This window comes from Aulonocara sp. 'chitande type north' Nkhata Bay, linkage group LG3 (genome assembly GCF_057382095.1).
Source record: "Aulonocara sp. 'chitande type north' Nkhata Bay isolate Kocher_YH1m ecotype deep benthic linkage group LG3, A_spYH_male_GT1.1, whole genome shotgun sequence".
NCBI classification, from domain to species: Eukaryota; Metazoa; Chordata; class Actinopteri; order Cichliformes; family Cichlidae; genus Aulonocara; species Aulonocara sp. 'chitande type north' Nkhata Bay.
The window spans coordinates 1600015-1620571 of NC_141346.1; the positions used below are offsets into that span (position 1 = coordinate 1600015).

A 20557-nucleotide genomic window follows, 5' to 3' on the forward strand; every position below is an offset into this window, starting at 1 on the left:
AGTCTGCCCTTTGATTCATTACTTCAACAGGTTGAAATGAGCTTTGAAGAAACATCAGTTTAGTACTGAAACATTCAAATGCTGCAGGAAGAAGAACAACAAAGTGATGACATATGTTTGTGTTTTAAACGGGAAAACTAAATCACGACCTGCAAGAGGTTTAGGAATTTCCGAGGTTTATCTGAACGCAGCACAGCGTTTTGATGCTTCCGACTGTCCGCAAACGCCGCATTAGGCTCAAAGTTTACTTTCACTTCCTGAACTTCGTGGAGTGGAGCTTGTTGTTGGTGTGAAGAAACTGTAAGTTTGCTTCGTTTCCTCCTTTAACAGTTTGTCTTTAGGAACTTTACTGTTTGTTCAGCTCATGTTGGATTTATTCACACAACAAACTGTGTGTGTTTCAAATCAAATCAAATCACTTTTATTGTCACATCACATGTGCAGGTACATTGGTACAGCACATGTGAGTGAAATTCTTGTGTGCGAGCTTCACAAGCAACAGAGTTGTGCAAAATACAATAACGTAAACAAGCAAAATACAAGAATGGCTACATCTGAAACTAATAAATATATGTACAATATACAATAGTATATGCATTTCTGGATGTGTATACTAAATGTTTTTCTACGTGTGTGTGTGTGTGTGTGTGTGTGTGTGTGTGTGTGTGTGTGTATACACATTTTTACAAATTAAATAGAGTAAACAATAATAATTATATAAAATATACAGAGTTGAATATGTGCAAAACAGTGGCATTACTGTACAGTATGGAGTGCATAATGTTAAAGTTCCAGTAGTGAAGCTGAGGTGTCTATGAAGTGTTCAGCAGTCTGATGGCCTGATGGAAGAAGCTGTCTCTCAGTCTGCTGGTACGGGACCGGATGCTGCAGAACCTCCTTCCTGATGGAAGCAGTCTGAACAGTTTATGGCTGGGGTGACTGGAGTCCTTGATGATCCTCCCCGCTTTCCTCAGGCACCGCTTCCTGTAGATGTCTTGGAGGGAGGGAAGCTCACCTCCAATTATCCGTTCAGAGCACCGCACTACTCGCTGTAGAGCTTTGCAGTTGTAGGCGGTGCTGTTGCCATACCAGGTGGTGATGCATCCAGTGAGGATGCTCTCAATGGCACAGTGATAGAAGGTCCTGAGGATGCGGGGGCTCATGCCGAATCTTTTCAGTCTCCTGAGAAAGAAGTTTGTATTGTTTGTATTAAGGTCAGTGTGGGATGTTTTCCTGGCTAACATTAGCTGTGTACTTGTGTCAAGCCAGCCTCCAATTCGAGACTTGCAGTCAAGCCAGCCTCCAGTTTGTTTTACGTTCCCTGTGTATTAAAAGTATTACGGGAATGGATGTGGAAACCGGATTTCAAAATAAAAGCCAACTTCGAGTGAATTAACAGATATGTTAAGAACATAATAACATATAATTTAGGCTTCTTTTTTTTTTACAAACTCTAATGTTAGATCTATATGACACAGCCTTGTACCCTAATTGTGCCCTGTCATTATCAACGCCATCTTATTTTGGATTTCAAAGTAAAAGCCCTGTGAATCTTCATTTTTGAACTACTCTTTCAATGACTTCATAATGCTCTTAAACATGTTTGGGGTTTGTACAGTAAAAAATATCACATTTTGCCTAATCGGATTTTATGTTTTTTTGTCTGATTTTATATCAGTTGTGCCAGTACAGTTAGTCAAAATGAAAAACTAACTGTAAATTCAAACACTTTATGTTGTGCTGAAAAAAAAAAGATACTAAACAAGGCAAAGCAAACAGTTTTTAAAGGTGAAATATAGAGGTCAAATCAAAAGTAGGTAAAAATGGCCAGTTATACCCTGGACCCCAGAGGGTTAAAGCTGAGTAAATGCTGACACCAGACCAGCACCATGATAAACTGAAAGGCTACTGAAATTGAACAGGTCACAAAGTGATGAGCAGTCAGGCTAATTACTTTTTGAGCAATGACCAACACCGATTACAACCAAGAGGAAATACATCTAACATGAACAAACATTGACCCACAACATGCAGTTATTTTGCACAATTGTCTTTCATATGCTGCTCAGTGATGGTTGTCACTGTCAAAGCAGAGCTAGTGAGAGTCAGTAAAACCCACTATTGATCATGTGCCTCATCACAAGTGGGTCAGCGCCCCTCTCTTTCCCTCGAGGGTTTAAATATCTGGGACTCTCCACCATTTGGTTTTAGAACTGCAGAAGCTTCTCAGATGAAACATCTTCAAGAAACTTAAAGAAGTCTCTTTTCGTTTCAAGCTCCTTAGATAACCATGACCTGGATGACTGAGAACCTACAGACATGTTGACCTGGTTTCTAGGTTACATGACAGGTCAGAGGTCACTGACTGTAACTCAGTTACTCCTGTTAATGTCAACTCACTGAGTGTTTGTGGTTTACCTCTCAGACCGACTGAAGTCCACAAGAAGATGATGATGAAGGAAGAGGAGGACAGAGCAGAGTCTGCAGGATCCAGTTGTCCCTCTGTGAGGAGTGACCGGTCCAAAGATGAACCTCCATACTTCAGTGCTGAACCTGGACCAACGAGGTCAGAGAACTGTGATGACTCCTTTACATGTTTTTGTTTTCCTGCATAAACGTGACCTGAAACATCCCGAGATTTTCACAAAGAAAACAATGAAAGAGAAAAGATCCAAATGTTCGACTTGGTCATTTGCTGTTTGAGGACAGTGATGCTCATATCTGTGGGGAAAGTGTGACCTGAATGGGTTCATGTTTGCCTTTAAAGAACAGAGGTGCTCATCTTGAATAGACAAGTTGTTGAGAGACATCAGCTAGAAAAAGCAGAGGAAAGAATATCAAGATTTATTTTCTTGATATTCTGAAAAGAAATAGTGTGAGCGTTCTTGATTATGGAAAAAGTCATTTGGACATTAAAAGAAAGAAGCAGGTGATCAGAGAATGGTAGTTTGTCAGCTGTGCAGTTGGAAGGAGTAAGTCCTGTTGTGGGAGTTTTCCATCTAAATAAAGCCTGCAGACAAACAGTGAAGAAGAAGAAGAAGAAGAAGAAGAAGAAAGCGTACTTTATTGTGAGTGGTAGCTAAGATCCTTTAATAAAAAAAGAAAACCCCGAAACCCAAGCTTGATGCGCAGAGAAAAGCCATCGCAGGGCAGATGATCGGCGAAATCCCTCACTGAGCCTAGCGTGGCCCTCAGTTAAATACCTCTTACAGTAACAATAGGCAATAGACAGCTGTTTTCACACCTTTGGTCCTCCAGATGTGAAAAGTCGTTGGGCTGTTGCCACGTCTCCGGCAAATAGAAAAAGTAAAACTGACGGTCCTTTAGGAGATCCTGGACAAGATGACCTTTGTTCGTGAGCGAACGGATGTTAAGCAGGCCGAAGTTGACGCAAGTACTGTCAGACTGTGTGAGAGTGCTAGGCGACCTGGTCAGGTTAGCCAAAACATTGTGGTCAACAGCCCTGCCAGGGTTCTGTGAAGGGTGGCAAGAGGTGGACCAGAGAGATTGTAGTTGCTTAGAATTATCTTGATTAAAATACCATGGATGTAACTTCGGCAAGAGAGGAAAACAATATCCGCATGGAGGTGAAGAACAGCAGGCGGTGGAGCAGCCAGGGAAAAGCAGAGTCGAAGGAGCTCATCAGCTGTGTATTGATGGATTTCAGTACAGGGTTGAAGGATCGATGACACAAGGATCCAGGCCCACACAGACAGTGCATAAATCCTGGGAGGCCACATCATGAACAGGAGCAGAGACACAGATGGGCCGTATGGACACGAATAGAACAGGAATCCATTGGAGGGAGTAGCTGGGATGCCGGGAGAGGATAGCAGTGAGTGGTGATAACAGTAACAGGAGAAAAGGGTAGCAAAACCAAGGGGGCAAGTAGCAGGTAACAAGGTACAAGTAGCAGGAGTAAAGAGCACCAATAGCAATAAAAGTAGCGACATGGTTAGCGATGAATAGTGGGAGCAACTCGCACGAGCATTCACTCGACCAAAACCAGAACACACATACTAAACATGAACTGAAGGTGAGTGGAAATACACCTAAACTCTGGAGTTGGCTCCAACTAAAACACTAACACAATGCACCACGCTCAGGGGCTAAGAAATTAAATTAACTCACTATGACGGGCAAAAACTTCAAAATTACTAGATACTATACCAGAGTATTACTGTAGTATGCTGTGAACAAAAGCAGAACTGTGAAGCACTAATCTCGACTACAACAATTTCAGTAAAAGTCACATAACATGAAAACCTGAGTCACACTAGGAGTGTGGCAGCAGAGTCCAAAGGAAGAAAGGGGGAAGCAAGAGGCATTAATCCTAATTTTACAGGTGGAAGCAAGGCATGGGGGGAAGTAAGGTCCGTGTGAGGCTAAACCAGACCAAGTTCTCTCACTGTAAAGAACCTGGCAGGGAGGCAGGCAGGTGAGTTACGCCAAACCCAACAAGCAGAGTAGGTTAAAGTTACGACCATCCATCACCTCCCTAAGAGTAGGGTGTCTGGAGATCTTCAAGTCTATAATGTACTCTCTGTGAAGGTGCAATAAAACCTGGGGCCTACTTGTGATAACATTCGACATGCATGCATACAATTGGTGTCAGAAGTATCTTGCTATACTAAAATGATATGATACATGGGATTAAAAAGTCTGCCCCCACAGTCCATAAAAAACTAACAACTAAAATTTGAACTAAAAAAAAAAAAAACATTCAATTTTTTTTTTAAAAATTCCAGAAATTCTTCATCATTTCTCCACAGAGTGGACCAGCAGAGCTCAGAGGTTCCCAGTGGTCAGTCTGCCCAGCAGCATCAAACAGACCTGAACTCCATATTTATGGTCTGTACATGTACAACAACTACTTTTACATCTATTCACAGTCGTCTCCATGCTGCTCTTTGTAGACCAGTGGATCGTCAGTGTGTCCAACATGGATCTGATGTTTGGCTCCATGATTTCAGTCTGATTGGGTCGCTCATAAAGTATTCTGTTCCAGCTGCTGGAGGACAACATCATCACTTTTGTGAAGGACGAGCTGAAGAAGATCCAGAAGGTTCTGAGTCCAGATTACCCAGAATGCTTAGAGAGTCACAGGGATGATGATGAGGAGAAGAGGAGCAGCAGAGAGGCATTTGTGAAGATCACAGTGGACTTCCTGGGGAGAATGAAGCAGGAAGAGATGGCTGACAGTAAAACGATTTCTAAAAATATGTAATATGATGGATAATATTTACTAATGTCTCCATGTGTTAAGTAATTTCTTATCATGCGTATTGTGTAAAACACAAACTTTTTTTTTCCATTTAGGACTTTCTGCTGCCGCTCATCATCGTAGCCTTAAATATAGGCTGAAGAAGAAGTTCCAGTGTGTGTTTGAGGGCATCGCTAAAGCAGGAAACCCAACCCTTCTGAATCAGATCTACACAGAGCTCTACATCACAGAGGGAGGGACTGCAGAGGTCAATGATGAACATGAGGTCAGACAGATTGAAACAGCCTCCAGGAAACCACACAGACCAGAAACAACAATCAGACAAGAAGACATCTTTAAAGCCTCACCTGGAAGAGATGAACCAATCAGAACTGTGCTGACAAAGGGAGTGGCTGGCATTGGGAAAACAGTCTTAACACAGAAATACACCCTGGACTGGGCTGAAGACAAAGCCAACCAGGACATCCAGTTCATATTTCCATTCACTTTCAGAGAGCTGAATGTGCTGAAAGAGGAAAAGTTCAGCTTGGTGGGACTTGTTCATCACTTCTTTACTGAAACCAAAGAAGCAGGAATCTGCAGCTTTGAAGACTTCCAGGTTGTGTTCATCTTTGATGGTCTGGATGAGTGTCGACCTCCTCTGGACTTCCACAAAACTACAATCCTAACTGACCCTAGAAAGTCCACCTCATTGGATGCGCTGCTGATAAACCTCATCAGGGGGAACCTGCTTCCCTCTGCTCGCCTCTGGATAACCACACGACCTGCAGCAGCCAATCAGATCCCTTCTGACTGTGTTGGCATGGTGACAGAGGTCCGAGGCTTCACTGACCCACAGAAGGAGGAGTACTTCAAGAAGAAAGTGAGCGACGAGAAGCAGGCCAGCAGGATCATCTCTCACATCAAGACATCACGAAGCCTCCACATCATGTGCCACATCCCAGTCTTCTGCTGGATCACTGCTACAGTTCTGGAGGATGTGCTGGAAACCAGAGAGGGAGGACAGCTGCCCAAGACCCTGACTGAGATGTACATCCACTTCCTGGTGGTTCAGGCCAAAGTGAAGAAGGTCAAGTATGATGGAGGAGCTGAGACAGATCCACACTGGAGTCCAGAGAGCAGGAAGATGATGGAGTCTCTGGGAAAACTGGCTTTTCATCAGCTGCAGAAAGGAAACCCAATCTTCTATGAATCAGACCTGACAGAGTGTGGCATCGATATCAGAGCAGCCTCAGTGTACTCAGGAGTGTTCACACAGATCTTTAAAGAGGAGAGAGGACTGTACCAGGACAAGGTGTTCTGCTTCATCCATCTGAGTGTTCAGGAGTTTCTGGCTGCTCTTCATGCCCATCTGACCTTCATCAACTCTGGACTCAATCTGCTGGAAGAACAACAAACAACCTCCTGGTGGTTTAAACCATCTCTCCACCAGAGTGCTGTGAACAAGGCCTTACAGAGTCCAAATGGACACCTGGACTTGTTCCTCCGCTTCCTCCTGGGTCTTTCACTGCAGACCAATCAGACTCTCCTACAAGGCCTGCTGACACAGACAGGAAGTAACTCACAGACCAATCAGGAAACAGTCCAGTACATCAAGAAGAAGCTCAGTGAGAATCTGTCTGCAGAGAAAAGCATCAATCTGATCCACTGTCTGAATGAACTGAATGATCATTCTCTAGTGGAGGAGATCCAACAGTCCCTGAGATCAGGAAGTCTCTCAACAGATAAACTGTCTCCTGCTCAGTGGTCAGCTCTGGTCTTCATCTTAATGTCATCAGAAAAAGATCTGGATGTGTTTGACCTGAAGAAATACTCTGCTTCAGAGGAGGCTCTTCTGAGGCTGCTGCCAGTTGTCAAAGCCTCCAACAAGGCTCTGTAAGTACATTTGCACTCTTGTGTTTAATTTATTGGTGAAATAAATTTAGTAATTCTTTCTATCTTTCTATGAATTCATATCCTAAAGTCTTGAAATTTTTTCCAATACAACTGAAACCTCTTTGATGGCTCAAGAACTCATCAGTGTGCTCAAGACGTTGAATCCTACATAAACTGTGATCATCACTGCTGCTGTTGTGTTATCAGTCTTTGTTTAAACACCAGGGCTGTACGTGCCTAATGTTACAATACTTTATATTCACATACATGCTCCTAGATACATTTCTACTGCAGGTCTATTTTTAGTCGTAAATGTTAGGGAAACTCTTGCTTTTACATGCGTGGTGGATTTCATTAAACAAAGCATTTGAATTACTCAGGGATTCATTGCAGCCATAGAAATATCCTTATGTGACCAATGGTAAATGGTCTGTATTTGTATAGCGCTTTTCTAGTCCCCAAGGACCCCAAAGCACTTTACACTACATTCAGTCATCCACCCATTCACACACTGGTGATGGCAGCTACATTGTAGCCACAGCCACCCTGGGGCGCACTGACAGAGGCGAGGCTGCCGGACACTGGCGCCACCGGGCCCTCTGACCACCACCAGTAGGCAACGGGTGAAGTGTCTTGCCCAAAGGACACAACGACCGAGACTGTCCAAGCTGGGGCTCGAACCAGCAACCTTCCAATTACAAGGCGAACTCCCATCTCTTGAGCCACGATCGCCCCAAGTGGTCGGCGGGGTTATAAACAAAGTAATAAAATGACAACGCCACTCTAGGAAATACAAAATCGTTTAGAAATGAAATGTAATTTAAAAAACAACAACATTTGCACAGGTTCAGAAATGCACCCTGAGGTCCGCTCAAATATTAACACAATTTTATTTATTAATATAAAATAAGATGAAAAATCAACAATGACAGAGCACTGAATGCAGTGTCATCTAAAACTGTGTCCCAAATTAAAATTAAAATAAACAGACAACTGGGCCTTACCAGCAGAAGGGACCAAAAAGAAAACCACACAAAAGACCCCCCACTACAGTCTATTCACCCGGTGCTTTACAACAAAGGAAGTGTTGAAAACGACCCACCATCTGAGGTCCCACGGCCGCCGGCAGATCCTCAGTTCACTGAAATAAAAGCACAAGACATAGGAAAAGAAGGGAAATGGGCATTTCAAAAATGGATACATTTGAAAACTGTGCTTTCGCGTCAGTGTGGACAGCGAAAAGGGAGACTTTCTAAAATGATGACGCATGTTAGTCATATGATGCAGTCATGTGACCAATTAAACTAAGATAGTGGAGGGCATTATACAGCAGTCTTTTTGTTTCCTCTCAATTCTGACAACCCTATTAAAGATAAATATCAGTCTATAGATGCTCCAGATAGCTTTTCTTAAAATTCTTTAACTCTCACTCGCTTTTGCAACTTTGTACTTTTTCATTCACTCATTGTTAGTCCATTTAAAAAACGTAGTGCTTTTCCTTGACATTTCCTCAACCACGACATTTTAAAAGAGCCAGAAAGTGAATAAGTGAACGAAAACACCATTCTCCAATCTATCCAGGATAGTGTGGATGTAGCCACAACCTGCAGCACAGTAGTACAAAGTATGGATGGCTGGATGGCTGCAACAACCAGAGTTTTACCTACCTTTGGTATTTCTTGATGGCACGATAGTAATATTTACTGAACACAGGCATCTTCTTATATCTTTTCTGCTGTGAATGTCCCTGCTGTCCACACTTACATTTCAATATCAGGCTCTAAAATGTACAAATGGCTCTGAGAAGATTACATTTCCCATCAATAATGTTTCTACTACATTTACAGTGTGTTTTCATGTCTTCTGAAACAGAAGGTGGAGCAGGTGGAGCTTACAAAGAGTAAATGCTGATATAGAGGGATAGTTGTGTTTTCATGAAGCTATTTAGATAACCATTAATTGTATTGCTGGGTTTTAAAAAAATGTTTCATTTGACTGATTTAATCAATTCATTTGTTTTTCAGACTGAGTCACTGTTACCTCTCAGAGAGAAGCTGTGATGCTCTGTCCTCAGTTCTCAACTCACACTCCTATCTGAAAGAGCTGGACCTGAGTAACAACAACCTGCAGGATTCAGGCATGAAGCTTCTGTCTGCTGCACTGCGGAGTCCACATTGTATACTAGAAACTCTCAGGTCAGCATCCAAACGTTCCCACTGATCATTTAAAGTCCGAATAATATTATTCTATAAACAACCACCTTTCTGGAATTTGCAAGTGAGTATGTTTGTGAAGGTTCTCAGTCATCCAGGTCATCGTAGTCTAAGGAGCCTTGAAAGAAAGGCTTCTGGACTTCTTTAAGTTGCTTGAAGACGTTTCACCTCTCATCCGAGAAGCTTCTTCACTTCTAAGGTCAAATGGCGGTGGGGGCTAGATTTAAACCCAGCGGGAGTAACCCCCCAAAGAGGGACAAAAGGACCCCCTGAAGATCCTCTACCTAATCACATGAGCCAAGGTGTGAAAACGGGTGTGGGTCACAATCAGTCAGGGTTTCGGGTGAGCACATTGTGAAACCTGGCCCCACCCTATCATGCGATTTCCTGGGGTCAGATGGCCCAGGATTTGAGTGGGCGTTAAGGCGTCTGGGAAGGGATCTCAAAACTGGATTATAGATGGCAGAGAGTTGGTGTCATAAGCCACCGCCTCTGTTCAAAGGTGGTCGCTCACAGAGGACATAAATGGCTTCTTTCACTCTTTCAAACCATCTGTCCTCTCTGTCCAAAATGTGAACATTGGCATCCTCGAAAGAGTGACCTTTATCCTTAAGATGCAGATGAACTGCTGCTGCTCCATTGAAAGAGGAGTGTTTGTGACAAAAGAATTTCCCTTGGGATAAATACAGTTCATCTTATCTTATCTTATCTTATCTTATCTTATCTTATCTTATCTTAAAATGCCCTTAACAATCAGGGTTATCCTGTTGATCAAAGTCCATCACTGAGTTTGTAAAAACACATTTGTCAATCATTATCTTTGGTATATAAGGAAAATGACAACATTTAATCAAATTTCCTCATCACCCTCTTTTGTCTGACCATTTGAATCCCATTTGAATTTCCAATAAAGGACTCCACAGAGTTTGGTAAAAATAATGACAATAGATGTTTGTGTGAAAGTGCGGGAAGCAAATTTGTATGTGATGTTCTTTCAGTGTAGCACTCTGTAGACGGTCCCTGAGCACTGGTCTCACAGCCAGCTGCACATGACGACCAGTGTTGTTAGTCTAGTCTAGAAAATGACTCGTTGGACTGACAATGAGCTTGTAGTTTGTCTGTTTTAATAATGTGACTGGAAAAAGGTGTGGTTGGACTTCGAATATGTCTATTCCTTTCCAACTTCACCTTTAAAAGTGAATCTATGAGGCTTCTGGAATGTAAAACAAATTTTTTCAAGTCTTTTTCATATTTGTATGATAAAAGTACAACTTTAATGTCAAACATTCGGAGTTTTTTCTCTTGTTGTGTTTGTTTGAAGCTGCTTCCTGTTGGCTTCAGCTGTTTTAAGTTTCCATTTTCTAAACTTCTACATTCTGAACCTTCTTCAGCTCTTAGTGGTTTGTGAAACACTGAATGATTTCAAGAACACACTTTGTCTAATAAAATTACATCTTTCATTCTTTATACAGATTGGGGAGCTGTGGGTTGTCAGACATCAGCTGTGATTATCTGGCAGCAGCGCTAAAGTACAACCCCTACCTTATGAGACTCCTGGACCTGAGCTTCAACAAGCTGCGGGATATAGGAGTGAAGCAGCTGTGTGTTCTTCTGGAGAATCCGCGATGCCGATTTGGAACTCTGAGGTCAGTCACCATGCTTTAGTTGTGCTGCGATGAATATGATGTGAAAGTTGTCCCGACACTGCCGATCATAGGTCCACAGAGCCTTATACAGGAAGTCTTGATCCATTCTTTGTAGACTTTTTATCTCTGATCCTCTAAGTCTTACTCAGTAGTTAATGCAGAGTTCTGGGCTGATATGGGTGAGGGGACTCAGGCAGCCTGATAGACTGTCCAGATGTCCATGGCTTCCCTGCTTGTCCTGATACAAATAAACATAAGTAGCCTTTTTTGAATTTTTGTGGAGGAATAAAACCCATTACGTTGAAACATCTCAGCTTGTGAAGGAATACAATAAAGGTGGTTCAAAACTCCAGAATTAGAATTTATGGTTGGCACCCTTAGAATTAAATGGTTAAAATCTGAGATAATGAGATATACCCACAACTTCTCCCCATAATTAAACCTTATGGAATCATAGGGTAATTACACTCAATCAAAAATCAATTTTCAAGAGCGACTGGTTTAAACAAAAAGATTATATTTGTCATGGTCCTGGGTTGGTTCGACCCAGCATTTTGAGTTTCTTATGTTTTGGTTTATTTTTGCATTATGGATTATTTCTTATTCTCTGGCGATACTGTTTTGATTATAATTATGTTCTGATTCTTTAGCTATCTGATGATGATGATGATGATGATGATTATTATTATTATTATTATTATTATTATTATTATTATTATTATTATTATTATTATTATTTCTGGTTTAGGTTTTGTTATCTTGCCCTCATGTTTAGTTTAGGTTTTTCCTGTACTTAGCCTCCTCTGCCCGTATGTCCCTCTGTCTGTCCATGGTGTCTCGTCTGGTCCTCTATGTCTGTTAGTTTCCTGTTTTATTCTGAAGGTCCTTGTCTTATGTGAGTGTGTTCAATTTACGTTTCCCCCTGCCTCATCAGTTGTGATTTCCCCTAGGTGTGTTCCCCTCCTGTCTCTCATCCCTTGATTACTGCCTCAGTGTATTTAAGCCCAGTGTGTCTTTGTGTCAGTGTCGTGTCGTTAACGTCTGTTCACCCTCTTACCTTCCCGTGTGTTCTGTTTGCCTGCATGCCAGTTTAGTTATTTTCCAGTATAGTTAGTTTTCTGTTCAGTCACCCCTGCAATAAAGCTGGTTATTCTGGGTCCTTCCTCTCTGCCTGCCTGCACACAGCCGAACCATGACAATATTCATAACAGATTTGTTGATGATAACGGTGTCATTCTGAGTTAGACATACTTTTCGGAAAAATATTGTCTAAACTGTTCTCAAAGAGAATATAACAAATTTTGTGAACTGGTCCCACTGCCTCTGCTTCATTTGATTAAAAATGTTATGATATACAATAATTTCTCATCAGCGCTCCCAAATTTATTGCCAGGGAAATGTCAGCTGTGTGATGAAAATGCAATAATAGATTTATTAGTAGTTTCTTCAAAGACAAAATATGTCATAGTTACAACAGTATGGTTACATTGAGTAAATATCACATCCATTGTGCTAAATGGAGGAACGCTAAGCCTTCTCTTCCTGGTTTTAATAATGATTTTAAGATATTTTCTTTCTTTGCTAAAAAAGACAAAAAGCACATATCCCAAAAAAACAAGAATAATTCCATCTGCTATTCTAAATTTTGACTTATGCTGAGGCTTATATATTGTTAAGTAATGCAGCTGCTTCACTTAGGCTCCTAGCAGGTTGCTGAGTAGACATCTGTGTAGTGGTTTGTTTGAAATCTACCACTTTTTCCTTCAGTTTCCTTGTCAAGAAACAACTTCCTGTTCAACTGAAATGCCTTGGTTTTTCAGTAGTGTGTGTGAGAGCGTTTCAGTAGTGTGTGTGAGAGTGTTTCAGTAATAACGTCCCTTACGGCACCTCATAGTTGGCCTCCTGAACTTGTTTTCTTTGTTTTGGACTCTGATGTTTGTTTTTTAATTTCATGCATTAAAGCTTAATCACTCTTCATGTTTTTATGATAAATGTACAACTTTAATGTGAAAAATTCAGATTTTTTTTTCTCTTGTGTTTGTTTGAAGCTGCTTACAGTTGACTTAAATTGTTTGGAGTTTCCTTTTTCTAAACTTCTACATCTGAACCTTCTTCAGCTCTGAACAGATTATGAAATACTGAATGGCTTCAAGCACACACTTTGTCTAAAAAACGTAAATCTTTCCTTCTTTGTACAGATTGATGAGCTGTGGTTTGTCAGACATCAGCTGTGATTGTCTGGCAGCAGCGCTGAAGTCCAACCCCTCTAATCTAAGAGAGCTGGACCTGAGTGAGAACAACAAGCTGCAGGATTCAGGAGTGAAGCAGCTGTGTGGTTTTCTGGAGAGACCAGGATGTGGACTTGAAACTCTGAGGTCATTCACCATGTTTTACTTGTGCTGAGATGAATATGATGTGAAAGTTGTGCTGACACTAAACTGCAGACATAAGGCTGATACTGATCCACACTGAGGATCTTCATGGTAAAGTCTGTCTTCTTCTTCTCTGGTTTAGTCCATTGACTGCAGCAGAACAATGTTCACATTTCAAACCTTCTGAGAACAAGAAAAATCCTCCACTGGATAATTCACTGTGAAACTCTAAAACTCTTCATTCCACCTTAAAGTCTGAGTGACACTGAAATCCAAACCAAAATGGCAATTTGCTTTACAAACAGCAGTCCAACACAAACATACACACATCATCCAAAACACAATCCAAAATCCAAATCTCCTCCACTGCCAGCATGAATGATGGGAAAAGAGAAGGAGGAGCACTCTGACATTCAGGGTTAGAATGAGTTTCATAAGGCAGACTGTGACGATCAAAGCTGCATTAGATAGCTTACATAACTTAATGAATGAGTGGGCATAAGTGGACAGAGATCATCTTAAGCACTTCAAAGGCTTTAAATCAGCACATTTCTCTTTATTCTTTATCAACTCTGTTATATTCTCTCAGTTTTCTGTGGAATGAAGTTAACAGCAGGCTAATAATATGCTGACCAATAAGTTTCTATTAAATGTTGTAATTTGTATATTAAAAAGTGCCAGTGCTTTGGCTTAGCACGGCTCAGCTTACAGTTAGAATACAGCTGCTGGATGTGATTACCATGTCATAGTTATCTACCAAACTGCTAACTGGGGAATTTCAGGCCACAAATCCATCCATCCATACATTCGCTTCCGCTTATCCTTTTCAGGGTTGCGGGGGGCACTGGAGCCTATCCCAGCTGTCACAGGGCGAGAGGCGGGGTACACCCTGGACAGGTCGCCAGTCTGTCGCAGGGCCAACACACAGGGACAGACAACCATTCGCACTCACATTCACTCGCACATTCACACCTAGTGGCAATGTGGATTATCCAATTAACCTATCCCCACAAGCTGCATGTCTTTGGACGGTGGGAGGAAGCCGGAGTACCCGGAGAGAACCCACGCAAACACGGGGAGAACATGCAAACTGCACACAGAAAGACCCCGGCCTGATGGTAGAATTGAACTCAGGACCTTCTTGCTGTGCAGCAACAGTGCTAACCACCGTGCCACCGTGCTGCCTAGAGCCTGTGCTCTAGCTGTCATCGGGCAAGATGCGTGGTCCACCTACGCAGGGGAGCAGTCCATCACAGGGCAAACAGAGAGAGACAGAGAAGCACTCTCTCACATCCACACCTACAGCCAATGTAGAAGCACCAATGAACCTAAGCAGCGTTTCATTGGACTGACGGGAAACATCCAACCTCCAAAGAAAGGCCAACAAGCTTCAACCTACAACCTTCTTGCTCTGCCACTTTTCGCCATTTCAATTCAATTCAATTTTATTTATATAGCGCCAAATCACAACAAAAGTCGCCTCAAGGCGCTTCATAGATACAGAGAAAAACCCAACAATCATATGACCCCCTATGAGCAAGCACTTTGGCGACAGTGGGAAGGAAAAACTCCCTTTTAACAGGAAGAAACCTCCGGCAGAACCAGGCTCAGGGAGGGGCAGCCATCTGCTGCGACCGGTTGGGGTGAGAGAAGGAAGACAGGATAAAGACATGCTGTGGAAGAGAGACAGAGGTTAATAACAGATATGAGTCAATGCAGAGAGGTCTATTAATACATAGTGAGTGAGAAAGGTGACTGGAAAGGAAAAACTCAATGCATCATGGGAATCCCCGGCAGACTACATCTATTGCAGCATAACTAAGGGAGGATTCAGGGTCACCTGGTCCAGCCCTAACTATATGCTTTAGCAAAAAGGAAAGTTTGAAGCCTAATCTTGAAAGTAGAGATAGTGTCTGTCTCCTGAATCCAAACTGGAAGCTGGTTCCACAGAAGAGGGGCCTGAAAACTGAAGGCTCTGCCTCCCATTCTACTTTTAAATACTCTAGGAACAACAAGTAGGCCTGCAGAGCGAGAGCGAAGTGCTCTAATAGGCTGATATGGTACTACAAGGTCATTAAGATAAGATGGGGCCTGATTATTTAAGACCTTGTATGTGAGGAGCAGGATTTTGAATTCAATTCTGGATTTAACAGGAAGCCAATGAAGGGAAGCCAAAACAGGAGAAATATGCTCTCTCTTTCTAGTCCCTGTCAGGACTCTTGCTGCAGCATTTTGGATTAGCTGAAGGCTTTTCAGGGAGTTTTTTGGACATCCTGATAATAATGAATTACAGTCGTCCAGCCTGGAAGTAATAAATGCATGAACTAGTTTTTCAGTGTCACTCTGAGACAGGATATTTCTAATTTTAGAGATGTTGCGCAAATGGAAGAAAGCAGTCTTACATATTTGTTTAATATGTGCGTTGAAGGACATGTCCTGGTCAAAAATGACTCCAAGGTTCCTCACCGCGTTACTGGAGGCCAAGGTAATGCCATCCAGAGTAAGAATCTGCTTAGATACCATATTTCTAAGCTTTTCAGGGCCGAGTACAATAACCTCAGTTTTATCTGAATTAAGAAGCAGAAAGTTAGCGGCCATCCAGGTCTTTATGTCTTTAAGACATTCCTGCAGTTTAACTAATTGGTGTGTGTTATCTGGCTTCATGGACAGATAGAGCTGGGTGTCATCTGCATAGCAGTGAAAATGTATGCTATGTCTTCTAATGATGCTGCCTAAGGGAAGCATGTATAATGTAAACAGAATTGGTCCTAGCACTGAACCCTGTGGAACTCCATAATTAACCTCAGTGTGTGAAGAGGACTCTCCATTTACATGCACAAACTGGAGTCTATTAGATAGATATGATACAAATCACTGCAGTGCAGTACCTGTAATACCTACAGCATGTTCTAATCGCTCTAATAGGATATTATGGTCAACAGTATCGAACGCTGCACTGAGGTCTAGCAGGACAAGCACAGAGATGAGTCCACTGTCAGAGGCCATAAGAAGATCATTTGTAACCTTCACTAAAGCTGTTTCTGTGCTGTGCTGAGCTCTGAAACCTGACTGAAACTCTTCAAATAAACCTCTGCAGATGATCTGTTAGCTGTTTGACAACTACTCTTTCAAGGATGTTTGATATGAAAGGAAGGTTGGAGATTGGCCTATAATTAGCTAAGACTGCTGGGTCTAGAGATGCTTTTTGAGTAAAGGTTTAACTACAGCCAGCTTGAAGGCCTGTGGTACATAGCCGATTAATAGAGATAGGTTGATCATATTTAAGATCGAAGAATTAATTAATGGCAGGACTTCTTTGAGCAGTTTTGTAGGAATGGGGTCTAAAAGACACGTTGATGGTTTGGAGGAAGTAATTATTGAAGTTAACTCAGAAAGATCAATTGGAGAAAAAGAGTCTAACTTAACATCAATGGTACTAAGAGTAGCTGTAGATAATATTACATCTGTGGGATGATTATTGGTCATTTTTTCTCTAATGATAAAAATTTTATTTGTGAAGAAGTTCATGAAGTCATTACTAGTTAACGTTAAAGGGATGGTTGGCTCAACAGAGCTCTGACTGTTTGTCAGCCTGGCTACAGTGCTGAAGAGAAACCTGGGGTTGTTCTTATTTTCTTCAATCAGTGATGAATAGTAAGATGTTCTGGCTTTGCGGAGGGCTTTCTTATAAAGCAGCAAACTATTTCTCCAGGCTAAATGATGATCCTCTAGATTTGTGACACGCCATTTCCTCTCCAGATTACGAGTCATCTGCTTTAGGGTACGTGTTTGAGAATTATACCACGGAGTCAGGTACTTCTGATTTGAGGCCTTAGTTTTCACAGGAGCTACAGTATCCAGAGTCGTATGTAGTGAGGAGGTGAAATTATTAACAAGAAAATCGACCTCTGTTGGGGTAGCGTTCAGATAGCTGCTCTGCTCTGTGTTGGTACAGGGCATTGGAGATGATAACAGTGGGTGGATTATATTCTTAAACTTAGTTACAGTGCTTTCAGAAAGACATCTACTTTGATAAAGTCTACTCTTCACCGCTGTGTAATCAATTATTGTAAAAGTAAATGTTATCAGGAAATGATCAGACAGGAGAGGGTTTTCAGGAAACACTGTTAAATGTTCAGTTTCTATGCCATATGTTAAAACAAGATCTAGAGTGTGATTAAAGTGGTGGGTGGGTTCTTTTACATTTTGACAGAAACCAATTGAGTCTAATAACAGATTAAATGCCATGTTGAGGCTGTCATTTTTAGCATCTACATGGATGTTAAAATCACCCACAATAATTATTTTATCTGAGCTCAGAACTAAATTAGATATAAAGTCTGAGAAATCAGACAGAAACTCTGTGTAAGGCCCAGGTGGACGATAGATGATAACAAGTAAGACTGGTTTCTGAGTTTCACAGCTGGGGTGGACAATGTTAAGCATCAGGCTTTCGAATGAATTAAAAGTCTGTCTGGGTCTTTCATTAATTAATAGGCTGGTGTGAAAAATTGCTGCCACACCGCCCCCTCGACCTGTGCTTCGGGATTTCTGGTAGTTAGAATGGCTCGGGGGTGTTGATTCATTTAAACTAACATAATCATCCTGCTGCAACCAGGTTTCTGTAAGGCAGAGTAAATCAATTTGTTGATCAATTATTAAGTCATGTACTAGCAGAGACTTGGAGGAGAGAGACCTAATATTTAATAATCCACATTTCACTGTTTTACTCTTTGGTTCAGATGTGGATACTGTATTGTTCTTTCTTTGTGATTGTTTATGTTTAAGTTGTTTGTTGCTGGTTTTTAGTTTGTTTTTTGTCATTTCAGCCCAAATCCTGCATTTTCCTGTTTTTGACTACAGACCAGCTACACTAGCACTTTCTCACCAGACACTGCCACCTAGTGGAGGAAGTCTTAGTTCCATTTGAAGCTTCAGATTACAGTTAGTTCCTTTCAAAAGAGGTGGAGGTGGTGGGGCCACAGCACCATCATCACTGAATGCCATAAGACACTTAACCTTTGTTTCCATATGATTAGGACTTCCTGTTGTTCCAAGGAGGAGTGGAACATGTGTAAAAATCTCCCAGTCAGTTTCAGACAATCTCGGGTCAAGTCTAGAACCACTGTGTGCCCAGTTTGAGCTCTCTTCAGTACTGTGATCTGACAGACCCAGAGCGGCCATCACATCACATTTAGAAGCTCCCAAGATGGAGCCACAACACATGTCCAACACTTAGTCTGTCTTGTGGGACCGACTGGAAGAAATGATTCAAGGACTTAGTCACAGAACAGAGATTCAAAACTCCAAAATCCAACTGGCTGCATTGGGGCATATGGTCTGAAAACTCTGCACAGTTTCTTGTTTGAAGCTGTTTCCTGCTGGCTTCAGCTGTTTGGAGTTTCCATTTTATTACACTTCTACATTCTGAACCTTCTTCAGCTCTGAACAGATGATGAAACACTGAATGATTTCAAGCACTTTGTCTAATAAACTTTCTTTAATTCTTTATGCAGATTGTGGAACTGTGGTTTGTCAAAGATAAGCTGTGATTATCTGGCAGCAGCGCTAAAGTCCAACCCCTCCCATCTGAGAGACCTGGACCTGAGAGGAAACAACCTGAAGGATCCAGACGTGAAGCAGCTGTGTGATCTTAAGGAGAGTCCAGACTACAGATTGGAGACTCTGAGGTCAGTAGAGTGATGGAGTGAGTGGGTGGTGCTGTCAGCAGTATTGTACTAAACACAGTCAGTATGAAACAAAGATGCAGTGTTTCCTGTAAAGCTGCAGCTTCTCAGTGAAGCTGTGGGAGGAGAATGGTGACAGCCTTCAGGATTGGACACAAACACTTCCTGTTTCTGCCTTTTGTGCAGAGCAGATGTTTGGCTGGTATTCCACCAGTTAACAGCTGGAACCGTCCATCTGGATTGTTGGGGTTCCTACAGAGCTCAGAGTGGAAACACCAAGGTTCTTCTAATGAATGAAAGTCCAAACTCAAACTAGGAGTCAAAAACATTTTCATCAACTTCAATAAAAATCCAAAGATTAGAAAAAGTGAAGCAACAATGAGTCCTAGTACAGTCCCAGCACTGACGTCCCTGCTGCTCTTTATACTGGATGTGCTGCATCACTGACAGCTGATGAAGAGTCTCTGGAAACACTCGTTTATCTCCTCTGCTCTTCCTTCTCTCTGCAGGTGGAGCTGGTTGTAAATAGGATGGTGTGTTGCTGAGAGAGGAGCAGCTGTGTCCTGATGATCCAGAGAGGTTGAAGCAGCAGCAGCAGCTTGTGTGTAGAGACGCTCTGACTGGGCCATGTTACTGGGAGGAGGAGAGGAGAGCTTCATCCAGCAGTGATTGAAAGAGGAATGAAGTGCAGATGACTGTCAGTGCTGCAGAGTGAACTGCTCTGAGAACAGCTCCACTGTCAGACACAATGTAGACTCCAGCATCAGCCCTGTGTGTCCCTCTGGATCTGACAGGATCATCAGTGTATCTGGACTGCTCTGCTGCTGCTCTGTCCTTCTACAGTCTCTGCACAGTCTCTGTCTGACTCTGGCTTCAGACCCTCCTGGATCAAACTCACCTGGAAAGGCTTCCAAACACCTTTGAATAATAAACATCATGTTTTATAAGATAAATATCATGTTTTCATGTGTCTGTGCAGTTTGAGCCTTAGTGGATGAATCAGTGCTTAATTTTTAATGTGGCTACTAATGATCAATAAATGTGTTGACTGGAATCAAATGAATGACTTGGACTGTATCTGTTCCTGCTTTTCTCTCTTGTGGATCTGATCCAGACCTTTTCCCGCCTTTAAAGCAACCTCAGAAATACCCGGAAACACGGATCGGAGAATTGAGGTGAGATGAAGAACAGCTGGGAGAAAAGACACAACACGAGCTTCTCGTCTGTGACTGAAACCTTTGACTCATTTTTAATCTTTGCTGTTTAACTGGGCAGTGAGGCGGCTTTTAACACAGGAGACTCACATTTGACCTTTAAATGAACCCGTGATCTTTGCTCCAGCACCACTCTGTCCACAAACAGCTTGTGATTGATTAACTGAACTGATCAATAGTCCTGAAGTTTCACAGACTTGATGCTGCACTCTGATTAAAAAGAGCTTTTATTTTATCAAGCAGGGTATAGGTCACTTCCTGTCACTCCTAGCGTGACATTAAGACACATCAAAAATGTCCTGAACAGTGAAATAAGTCCAAATGCG

The 20557-nt window shown here is 42.0% G+C and overlaps 2 protein-coding genes across 4 annotated transcripts in view; one reads left to right on the plus strand and one right to left on the minus strand.

The window, feature by feature from the left end:
• The first annotated feature begins 253 nt into the window (after positions 1 to 253).
• LOC147333446 (protein NLRC3-like) lies at positions 254 to 20063 on the plus strand. 3 transcript variants are annotated; one of them, XM_086267111.1, is made up of 10 exons: positions 254 to 300; positions 2426 to 2566; positions 4773 to 4851; positions 5009 to 5201; positions 5320 to 7099; positions 9124 to 9294; positions 10785 to 10958; positions 13157 to 13333; positions 18847 to 19020; positions 19527 to 20063. In XM_086267111.1, the coding sequence occupies exons 2-10, from the start codon at positions 2448 to 2450 to the stop codon at positions 19540 to 19542; spliced, it is 2883 nt and encodes a 960-aa protein (XP_086123237.1). In that variant the 5' UTR covers positions 254 to 300; positions 2426 to 2447; the 3' UTR covers positions 19543 to 20063. The 3 variants fall into 3 exon arrangements, with proteins under 3 accessions (XP_086123237.1, XP_086123228.1, XP_086123247.1); XM_086267102.1 differs by having other exon boundaries at positions 259 to 300; positions 831 to 2566; XM_086267121.1 differs by lacking the exons at positions 254 to 300; positions 19527 to 20063 and having other exon boundaries at positions 747 to 2566; positions 18847 to 19033.
• The window catches only part of LOC147333447 (E3 ubiquitin-protein ligase TRIM21-like), a 525380-nt gene continuing 519560 nt past the window's right edge, over positions 14738 to 20557 (minus strand). The window contains exon 2 of the transcript XR_015125434.1: positions 14738 to 15003. The gene's annotated coding sequence lies outside the window, so the exon portion shown is untranslated. The remainder of the gene's footprint in view (positions 15004 to 20557) is intronic.

Bases quoted from the DNA above. Each gene is read 5' to 3' on its own strand.
- LOC147333446 (XM_086267111.1), top strand. From the start codon at position 2,448: ATGATGATGAAGGAAGAGGAGGACAGAGCAGAGTCTGCAGGATCCAGT. The intron at 5,202-5,319 runs GTAAAACGATTT...TTTTCCATTTAG, and splicing joins GCAGGAAGAGATGGCTGACA to GACTTTCTGCTGCCGCTCAT. The intron at 9,295-10,784 runs GTCAGCATCCAA...TTCTTTATACAG, and splicing joins TGTATACTAGAAACTCTCAG to ATTGGGGAGCTGTGGGTTGT.